The sequence below is a fragment of the Erigeron canadensis genome, chromosome 4 (assembly GCF_010389155.1).
Source record: "Erigeron canadensis isolate Cc75 chromosome 4, C_canadensis_v1, whole genome shotgun sequence".
Classification (NCBI taxonomy): Eukaryota; Viridiplantae; Streptophyta; class Magnoliopsida; order Asterales; family Asteraceae; genus Erigeron; species Erigeron canadensis.
In genome coordinates this window covers 19,767,265-19,777,915 of record NC_057764.1, presented here as the reverse complement: position 1 = coordinate 19,777,915, position 10,651 = coordinate 19,767,265, and the positions used below count along the sequence as shown (strand labels likewise).

General features: G+C 30.4%; 2 protein-coding genes and 1 non-coding gene across 3 annotated transcripts; 2 read left to right on the top strand and 1 right to left on the bottom strand.

Moving 5' to 3' along the window:
- The first annotated feature begins 730 nt into the window (after positions 1-730).
- On the top strand, positions 731-833 carry LOC122598715. Its single transcript, XR_006323705.1, has one exon. It is a non-coding gene; the product is annotated as a U6 spliceosomal RNA (small nuclear RNA).
- A 706-nt stretch (positions 834-1,539) lies between these two features.
- On the bottom strand, positions 1,540-6,191 carry LOC122597973. Its single transcript, XM_043770570.1, has 8 exons — positions 5,901-6,191; positions 4,785-4,874; positions 3,042-3,101; positions 2,925-2,964; positions 2,729-2,822; positions 2,116-2,175; positions 1,950-2,041; positions 1,540-1,861 (listed from the first exon to the last, which is right to left on the bottom strand). The coding sequence occupies exons 1-8, from the start codon at positions 6,110-6,112 to the stop codon at positions 1,775-1,777; spliced, it is 735 nt and encodes a 244-aa protein (XP_043626505.1). The 5' UTR covers positions 6,113-6,191; the 3' UTR covers positions 1,540-1,774.
- Positions 6,192-9,786: 3,595 nt separating this feature from the next.
- LOC122596006 lies at positions 9,787-10,626 on the top strand. Its single transcript, XM_043768501.1, has 2 exons — positions 9,787-10,229; positions 10,356-10,626. Exons 1-2 carry the CDS (start codon positions 9,812-9,814, stop codon positions 10,448-10,450), a joined length of 513 nt encoding a protein of 170 aa, XP_043624436.1. The 5' UTR covers positions 9,787-9,811; the 3' UTR covers positions 10,451-10,626.
- Positions 10,627-10,651: the final 25 nt, after the last annotated feature.

The window sequence follows — 10,651 nt, the reverse complement described above, 5'->3', positions numbered from 1 at the left end:
TATAAGCTTTAAAATATATAATCGTTAGTAACATCAATTAATTGAAAAAAATGATAAACTAAGTGTCAAAAATCTTAAAGATAAACTGATATTAGATTATATTTTAATTAAATTAAGTCTCTTAGTTATGTATATGTTTAATCTTTTTTATAGAAAATGAATCAAGCAACCGTTACTATAAAGTTCTTTATTTACCTTGATGTTTATTTTCTTTATATTTTTTTAAGTCACAATTTTTCTATAAATTTTAAAATTATAAAAATAACCGAATCGTATATTTTCAAAAGATAAGCTGGATTTGAAGTTGAATTAAAACAAAAAATTAAAAATTTATAAAAATAAGTGATGTCATAATATTATTTTTATATGGAAAGAGTAAACTATGACGAGCCTTGATTGTGCCACATAGTAAAAATTTTAGAAAAGCTTACTTCATAACAATTTTGCTAGAAGATTTTCGCAAACTATAATAATTCAAATCTTAAATAAAATATTAGTTTGCAAAAATAATTTAGTTATTAAATGATCTATCTATATTAAAATAGTTATGTTAAAAAAAGGTAATAATAAAGCAAGATAATTTAATTTTTAGTGTATCCAAACAGAATTATTTTAATGTCTTGTTTTTGGTTTTAAAATGTCTCTTTCTTATTTATGTTCTTTTTAAACTTTACACATAATATTTTTTTATTAATAATATTTAAGAATAATACATAAAAATATAAAACTTGTTCCTTTGGGGACATCCGATAAAATTAGAACAATACAAAAAAGATTAACATGACTTATGCGCAAGAATAACACGTACAAATCGAGAAATAGTGAAGAAAAATCAATAGATGTATAAAAATGAATTGTATTTCTAAAAGAAGATTAATAAAACGAATGTGGAGTTAGCTTCGAAACTCTTGCCTAATGGAGACTTGTGATAAAAACCAAGGTTCAATCCTTAAAAATAATGTATAATTTAATATTATTTAGTGTAATTTAATAGCGTAGTATTAATAGTGCAATATCGTCGCTAAAAAAAAAAAAACTACTAAAATGAATGAGAACTTATAATGTAATGATTAGCAATAAAAAAAACTATTAATGACATAACTAATTAACTAATGATTTGTTAAAAGAAAATTATTAAATGACATTTTATTAAAGACTTAAAGTTTAAACAAATGATTATAATTATTGTATAAGTTATGTCTTTAGTATGTATAGGGTGTCTTTAAACACAACCTAATTTTATTAGGTCTTTTGAGTTATATCAAATGATTTATGCGAAATTTTTAATATACATCAAATACAACACCACCAAATAACATGTAAATCAAACAAATTAAGTATCACGTTAACAAACACCTTAGCCTCTTTCCTTTTGGTTAAATCAATTACTAGTTTACTACTATAATGGTCATTTTAATGGCGCAGTTAACTTTAAAAAAAAATAAAATAATAACTTATCAATAAAACTTCATCTAATTATACGATCCAACACAACACTATTTGTGATTTTTCAGTGACAACTTGGATAAGAGAATTCTGAAGTGAACAACTAATTGGATTATTTAATATGACCAAATGATTTGCAGGATCAATGGTAACCTGTTTTCTACCTACAATTAGATAAGATCTAATTTATACCGCTAATTGCATAACGGGAGCTACTTTATGGTAATCTATTTTGTACCTCAATAGTGGCAGATAACTAGATATGCTTCTCTTTAGATTAACAAGTGGGAACAAGACAAGTTACAGCACAGTGTTTCCAGAATTCAGATTAATCCTCAGCTGGGAAGTCCTCGTCAGACGCATTGTCAAGAAACACCCCAAGAGTTTTCCTTAAGATGCTGAATGTTTTATCATCCTACAAAACAAATACGCCATGGTTCGAGTTAAGGCCTTAATGGGTGGGGGCTGGGAACAGGAAAGAAGACGAATATGAGATATGTAACCTGCTTCTTTTTCTTCAGTGACTCCTCCAGTTCAGCGATTTTGGTAGCACAAGTCTTCTCGTGCTCAGTAAGCAAATTCTTTTCTTTCTTTCCTGGATGAAACATGGTGGTTATTTCAACAAATAGTTTAGATCAAATTATCTGACAAATGAAGTAAATTACTTACTGTGTTGTTCGTATCTCATGAACAATCTTTCCTTCTCTTCTTCATACTTTGAAATGGTATCTACCATGTTAGTAGCAAATATCAGTCACTTCTGATCTATTCTAAAGTAGGTTCAAAAAAAGGATTAATTCTATTTTAAGCCCATATAAATAGCTAGCTTGAACTCAGATATTCGTGTTTTGGACATCGAGTTTCAGTTCTGCAATTATTTCAATAAACTTGGATTATATCAGGAGAGTGTTTTTAGTAATTATATATATACTCATGTAAGTAATTCCAGTAATAGCATATGTTTGGAGTGAAAAAATAGAAGCAACTCATCAAAATCCGCATGCACAGGCCCAAACTCCTACATATAACTCACAAGCTCTAATGAAGTGCAGTTTCAGTTTGTGTAATAAACTATTTTTTTGCTACTACGGTGACAAGAAATTACAAATTTCTAATAAACTTATAATGGTTTCAATAAGGTACCAGTTAACCTTATACGGTATTCACTAATCAAAGCACTTATCTGGCAAAATTAAAGTACCTTATCTGGCAAACATAAATGCCATTTTCTGTATATACGGTATTCACTAATCAAAGCACTTATCTGGCAAATTTGAAGTACCTTTCAGAGCCTGAAGATGTGAGTTCTTGTCCTTGCAGAAATTCTCATAAAGTGTCTGGAACTTGGCAGTCTCATTCTTCAGCAAGTTCTCACACTGTGTATGCCATTTTACAAGGGTCTTAAGTATTCAACTAAACCATGGTAAAGCAAAATTCTAAAAAGTAATCTGTTTAAAAAGCCCATGCTTTACGCATACCTCTTTTGAACTCTTTGAAAGTGCCTTGGCAAAGTTTTGCCTGAAATTTAAAAGATGCAAGTGCATTTCAGATAATTACAAGATGAAGACCATATGATATAAACTGCATATATTTACCTTTCTTTCTCTACTTTGGACTTCAGTTCATCAAACTTAGACCTGATTTCTGTAGCCACGCTGGTGGAAATATAACAACCAATCAGTCCCAGCAAAACAGAGTGATGATGAGTACACTAGAAAAACCTTATATAAAAATCTGGTTGGAGACCCTGAATATGTCTCGGTGCTAGTATCATTTTTCTCTAATTGAAAAGTGACTTACCTTGTTGTTCTGGTGACTCACAGACAGCATATTACAACTGACGATTCCATCACTTATACTTTAATAAGATCAGAAGAGGATTTTTGGAAGAAAAAAAAGTTGACCTGAATTCAAATACATCAGGCTTACAGGATTGTACAGGGTTTTAATGTCTAATCGATTTATTAGGGAGTTCGTACCAACCAATGTGTGTACATGCATATACAACTACATAACTACTGAATGTTTTAATCAGAGAAATGATATATTAGTTATCAACTCATGAATGGAAAGAAATATGTTTATGCTAATGTCATGAACCAAATTGAGTTTATACTAGCTTCAGCTCTTTCTATAACAAATGTTATAACATGTGTACACAGAAGAGAAAAAAGGGTTAGCATCTTAACTATGCATAAACCAAAATACAACTATGTTATGTGTGAGAGCATCTTAACAGGCACATTGAGAAAATTAAAGCAACATGTCAAAAGAACTTCTTTCCTTCGAGTAATGATGAGCGTCAACAAAAAAGAAGCGGTTTTTCGCACATCAACAACTCTTATTGCCAGATTATTTGTGTCAGTGATGTTAAAATCTATACCTGAATGCAGTTGGACTTGATCTTATGAGGCTTAATTCATAAACACGACTGAGAATACTGAAATGATGAATATGTCTAGCAAAAACATTATACAGAGGGGTTGAAGTACAGAGTTACAAAAGTTGATACACTACAGAATCTGGGCTATTAGCATTCTTGACTCTCATCTTTACTCAATTGAAACCATATCTGCTAATGTGTTAGTTTACTTTCGTGAAAGTGGGATTGCTTCTTGGGTATGGTACCGCCTGAAAGATCAAGACTCGAGAGAGGTGATCTGGCTTTGATGAACAGTGTGAACGAGAAATCTCGGTTCAAGTGACCGAGAAAGCTAATGGGGTCAGAAAGAACGTTTGTACGTAGTGAATCATTATACACGCAAAAAAGAGGGGTGAAGCAAGATGGAGTCAAGTTTCAACTAAATAAAATAGCTGGGCAGTCTCAACTTAACAAAATATTCGACGCTGGCAGTTAGGTATTGATGAGTCATATCTGGTTCCTTTCACATTCCACCAGATTAAAGACAAAGGACATGGTTTGCTCACCAATAATTCCTAATGATCAGGGTCCAGGACACAAAAAAGTTTGCCCAAACAAGGGTAGCCTAACCAGGAATAAATATAGTAACATGATTGTATTATTTCAAGGTATGCTATCTAAGAGAATCTCAACTACATTCATAATATTCTACAATTGAAACCACTCTCGTGCTAATATGATATTAAAACCACTCTTTTACTAATATGCTCATTGAACTTAATCTCAGGAAACAGCATAACCATAACATATCCACAATCTACCATAGCTATCTTATAATGCAGATCCAGATAAGACAAACATGGATAAGCTTCATAGAGTACCTAACTAGCCCATATAAACTTAATCTCAATTCAGCAACAGCACGTATAATAAGCAGAATAAAACATACGTACATCAAGGAATAGAGTAAATTCACCTGGAGATAGTTTCCTCTTTTTTCTTCTGTCCATCCTTCTGTGCTTTTTCTTTGATCTGATGTAATGCATTCATTAACCCTTCTATATCACTGCAAAATAGAATAAATAACAATCAGAGCACAAAATCAACATACAGTTCAACTTCACTATATAAACACTAAATATACAACACTAAATCATTCGCAACAATAACTATTTGGTCTCAAAAATCTACAACCAGTGTCAACTCATTACTTAAAAACACACACTAAATAATTCAATGCACTTGTGATTATCTAATATAATCAGTTTCTTCTATTATATGATTTAGTGTTTTCATTAATCCTGTCACTGCATTTTCACAAATTACAATCTGATCTCGAAATCTATAGAGGATTTCATGTTCTTAAGTTCATTACATATATCCATATACAAAAAATAAACAAAAAAATATCTTAATCGGAACTGAAACCATACAACACAGTCAGTTATTTCTATATTCCGGTTTAGCGTTTTCATTACTCCTTTTATATCTATGTGAAATTTCAGAAAAAACTCTCCGAATTAAAACTCTACAGAGAAAACTATGTTCATTATAACTAATATACTCACAAAAATAAACAACGAGAAACTATTAATCTCAACTAAAACCGCTATTAATCTAATCAGTTTCTCTATAATCCGATCCAGCATTTCCGACACGAAAAACTATCAATTTATACAGCTATAATAACACTCAATTCGATATCTTCAGAAATATAACAAAAACTAAATCATTCATCTCAACTGAAACCGCTATAATCTAATCAGCTTCTCGACAATCCCTATTTTCGAGACCAAATCTATTTTATACACTATAATAACACTCAGAGTTTCCATTCAAAAACTTCAACAAAAATTAAAGCATCCGACGCAATTGAAACCGTACAGCTTAATCAGTCACTTCTGTAATCTAACGAAGTATTAACAAAACGTATATTCTTATATTAATATGTGATTTCATTTCTCTATAAGTATATATCGATAAATACAATAGATATAGATTTAGATATAGATATAGATATAGATATAGATATAGATATAGATATAGATATAGATATAGATATAGATATAGATATAGATGTGAGTGTGTATACCTAGTGAGATCGGCATCGAAATCGTCTTCAAAAGTGGAGCGCTGTTTTTTGGAAAGGCGTTGAGGCTTCAATTGATTAGCAGTAGCAGCAGCAGCATCGAAATTGAAATCATCGTCTTCTTCTTCTTCGATCAGAACTCGTTTCAATTCGGTTTTCGGAGATCCGGATTCGGTTATCTTCTTCTTCCGCGAGCTTGATTTCGTTCCAGACATTGTTTATGTGTGAATTGTGTGTGAGTGAGTGCGTGTTGTATATAGGAAGAGTGGAAGAGATGGAATTTGGCGCTCTATGAAATTGGGTTTAAGTATTTTCCTTATTGTTTGGTTATTTTTAGTTTAAACTGCACCTACCGATTTTAAATTTCGAAATGATGTCTATCGCCCTTTGAAATTGGGGGTAATTGTTACCTATCTATATTATTACCCGAGTAATACGCAAAAAGATATATATAATTAATAACATGTAAAATTTTTATAATATTATAAGTTGACAAACATTTAATATGGTAAAAATTTAACCACTAATATACATGAAGTTACATTAGTGGTTATTTAAGATAGTTAAAAAATGGATACATCATCTATTATAGGTCTCGCTAAGTAAGGTTATCGTTTCTTTTGATGTTTTTCATTCATTCGGATATATCTGCATTGTCATTGTACTTGTGTCGAATAAATTAGTTATACACTAAATTATTAAACGATTTAATTATCAATATATATATCGCATGTTGTGTTAATCTAACTTAAAATTATGCATAATATCATTGCAATTTTCAGACAATTATTTTTTTGATATATAATCGTGATAGCTTACTATAGACTCCATATTTGTTTTTTAGTTGTTTGACATCCGATCCAGTTTTCAAAACTTTGATTTGATAAAGAACGTTTTATGATAAACATGTACAAAAGTCCTTATTACCAAATATTATTCGTTATATGATAAAAATTCTATACAAAAATATAACTTACAAAAACATATTACATTAAAAATATTTATTGTAAAAAAATTTAAGATTAATTTTAAAGATAAAAAATAATGTAAAATATAAAGATAATAGTTTCCATAATTATATCATTAAAAACATTAATTATTAATGTCTACAAACTTAAATAAGAAAATGATAATAATTTAATTTTAAAAAATTAAATTAAATCTAAAAAGTTAAATAAGGTATATGACACCATCATTTGATCTAATGGTTTTAATTAAATGTTGAACTTCATCTAAAGGTTCATATTTCTCCAATTATGAATTAAGGTTTTTCTTTTATATATTTAAAGATATATTAATTTTTAAATATTTATTTTTTACTAATAAACTAAAACAGGATTAAGATGTTTTTGAAAAGACACGTGGCGTAATCCTTGATCGACACGTGTCTTTTTAATTTATTTATTTTTTAAATTAGTTTTTTTAATTATATACAGATTCAGTTTTCTTATTAAACTTAGAATTAAACTCTAACTCTTGGTTTATTAATACAAAAGACATTATAACCTTATTTGATTGATCATTTTCTCATTAATAAATTGTCTCTTTTTCTTTCTCAATTCTTTAACTACTATTACTTATATCACTTATAATAAGTTATTAACATGAAGACTTCAAAACTTTAAGTTTATGATCCGAAATGACAAGGTTATTTGTCGTCATCTACTATGCTTATACGTTCCAATTTTGATGTCAATTTTGATGTGATTCTAAAAATTTAAGGTAAATCCAAAACTCTTAGTAAACATATATTATATTTATCATTATTGTTTATTATAATTTAACTTCGATCATCGATTTACTTTAACTACAATTTATTTCATACTCACGAATCATGTATGACGCATATTCAAATTTCTTTATAATATAATTTATATAAATAACGTACATCATACGGATATTAGAATTAGTATAGTAAATAAATGATTGAACTTTAATGGTTTTTATTGATTAATAGAAGTTTTATTCCCAAGTTTAAAGTCACATATCTATAACATCTTGTTTCAATATTAGTTTCTATCAAAGGTAAGGATTTTGTAAATGAAGAATAAAGCTATGTTTACATAGATTATGAAAGAAAAACTTATAAGTCGACTTTTTGAAGTATAGAGAGTGATACTCGTATCATTATTTTCTTATTGATATATAATAATGTATAAATTGTATAACTAACTGTACAAGCTAATGGTACACGGTTTTGGCATACTCAAAAGAAATAATACGAATATCACTTCCCTAATAATATGAATATCACTTCCCTTTTACTATTGTTACATTTTAGATACATATAAAATTTGATATCCTTTTCTATAATGTGTTTGTTACCAACTATATATATATATATATATATTATACACCGGGAATGCAAATTTATGGTTATTAGATAATTAAGTTTGGGTATGAAATCTTTCACTATGGGCCATTTTATTTATATATTATAAAAAAAATATTAAAAAATTAATATGTGAGGGTTCCATATCCAAGCTTGATCATTTAACAGCCACATATGTGAATAATATATGTGAACAAATTGAAAGAACTATGTGAACATTTTAGATGTTAACTTGATAACTTGATATGTTCTAATTTGAAGAACCATGGGAACCTTAATTTTTAACTTAATATGTTTATGTGAATAATACATGTGAGTAAATTCATTTATATACATGTAAACTAGCATTGTACCCGTGCGATGCGGCGACGGCTTGGTGGTGACGAACTGTTGGTGGTGGTCGGTGTAATAATTGATTTAATGTAATTGATGTAAAGGGTAGTGAAAATATTTTAGAAGATAAGAGATTAATTTACTATCTTATGATGTAATTAATTTATTAAAGGTAAAATGGTAATTTTGCATAATTCTCACATGAACTTTAACAATTAAAATGTAACCAATTATACACGAATGTCTATAGTTTGTATCAAACTAAAATTGTGTTCATGGTATATATGTAACTTGTTATTTTTTCCAAATAATGTAATGGACTGGACACTGGGTTATTGTTTACATGTAACGGATTGATGCCACGTAAGAGCAATGCCATAGGATAACACGTTGGATACTCCATTAAGTCATCAAAAGTGTTTGTTTTTTTGACTTAATAAACAAAAAACAACTGTATTTACTTAATCCATACATACATTACTTATCCATTCAGTCACTTAATCAATTCAGTCACTTAATGGTTAAAAAAACAAACAGGCTAATTGAACACATTTACAACCTCCCCTGACTTCAATTTCTAGTCCTGCTAACATCCTGCCAACTTCCATTTCTTCATTCGTTTTCGTTTCCATTTTATGTAACGATGACCCATTGGCCCGTATACATCTTAAGTTCCAAATGGGGTAATACAAAAATTTCTACGAAGTTGGCCTGCTTTTACATTATTTTGGTCCAGTTTTTGTCAAAAAAATAGTTAACTTGAATTCTCAACAACACTTGAGAGTAGAATTCTGAACAAAAGTATTGTCACTTATTGGTTGTAAGGGTAAAAAATATGATTGATTAATGTTTATTGGTAAATCTTTTAAACCCTCTTGTGCGTAATATAATTTGCCAGCATCAATTTCTCTTACGGATGCTAAAACGGTTACAGTAGTGTGAATGTGTGATAAAGTGTCGATTTAGGAGTTGATGTCTTGATGAGAGTGCAAAATGTAGTCTAGTCGAAGAATGCTTTCTGTAGTTAAGTCTAGAAGCTATATAAAACAACTTGAAATCATTTACATCAAATATAACTTACATAGTTACATGTGATCCGTTGGCTTACTTGCACCATCCTCAAAGATCACCTTTATTCATGCATATGAAACAAAACAAACAAAAAGTGCATGCAGAGCTACACTACATTAAGGTCAGCAGATCTCTACAAGTACCCAGAACCAAAGGACTTGAGCAAACCATATCAACAATGGCTACACCTACACCTTCTAGTTCTAGACAGTGGATTTGCGTAGCCATTTTAGCCCTCATGTGGTCTACACTAGCCTTATCTCATGTCGTCAAACCTCCTCCTAAACTCCCAAGATTACGCAAGCTCCAAATGGACAAAAGTAGTGAAGCTGAACCAAACAAGTTTTGGGCCACTGTATCAGACTGTAAAACCATTGGACACCATAACTCAGATATTGATAAAACCAAAATAATGGCTGGTGGTTGTGTCAAGCAGGACAGTCGGGAAGATGGAAGCATCCATGGAGAAGGTCATGGCAGTGTATCAGACTGTAAAACCATTGGACACCATAACTCAGATATTGATAAAACCAAAATAATGGCTGGTGGTTGCGTCAAGCAGGACAGTCGGGAAGATGGAAGCATCCATGGAGAAGGTCATGGCAGTGTATCAGACTGTAAAACCATTGGACACCATAACTCAGATATTGATAAAACCAAGATAATGGCTGGTGGTTGCGTCAAGCAGGACAGTCGGGAAGATGGAAGCATCCATGGAGAAGGTCATGGCAGTGGTGGCATCTCCAATGGCGGTTTCATGCCACATGTGTCCAACCAGGAGAGCCAGAGAGGGAGGTGGCTCTGGTGGGTCAGATAGGATGACAAGAAATTGGTCCAGGGAGATTACTCCAAGCGCATAGGATAACTAGTATGGAGGGTTAGGATTATAACTTTCTACGACAAATAAACTTTTATCTAATGTTAGAAGAAGTCTACTTAATCGTTTTCTTATATAAAATGTTAAATTTCCAACGTGTTTTGTTGTGATTGTGCCTCTCTTATCTGCAGTAGACTACAA

Excerpts from the sequence above, each read along its gene's own strand:
- LOC122597973 (XM_043770570.1), bottom strand. The coding sequence starts at position 6,112 with ATGTCTGGAACGAAATCAAGCTCGCGGAAGAAGAAGATAACCGAATCC. Across the intron at positions 4,875-5,900 it reads TTCGATGCCGATCTCACTAG|TGATATAGAAGGGTTAATGA; the intron begins GTATACACACTC and ends TCTATTTTGCAG. Across the intron at positions 3,102-4,784 it reads AAAGAGGAAACTATCTCCAG|CGTGGCTACAGAAATCAGGT; the intron begins GTGAATTTACTC and ends TATTTCCACCAG.
- LOC122596006 (XM_043768501.1), top strand. The coding sequence starts at position 9,812 with ATGGCTACACCTACACCTTCTAGTTCTAGACAGTGGATTTGCGTAGCC. Across the intron at positions 10,230-10,355 it reads TGGAAGCATCCATGGAGAAG|GTCATGGCAGTGGTGGCATC; the intron begins GTCATGGCAGTG and ends TCCATGGAGAAG.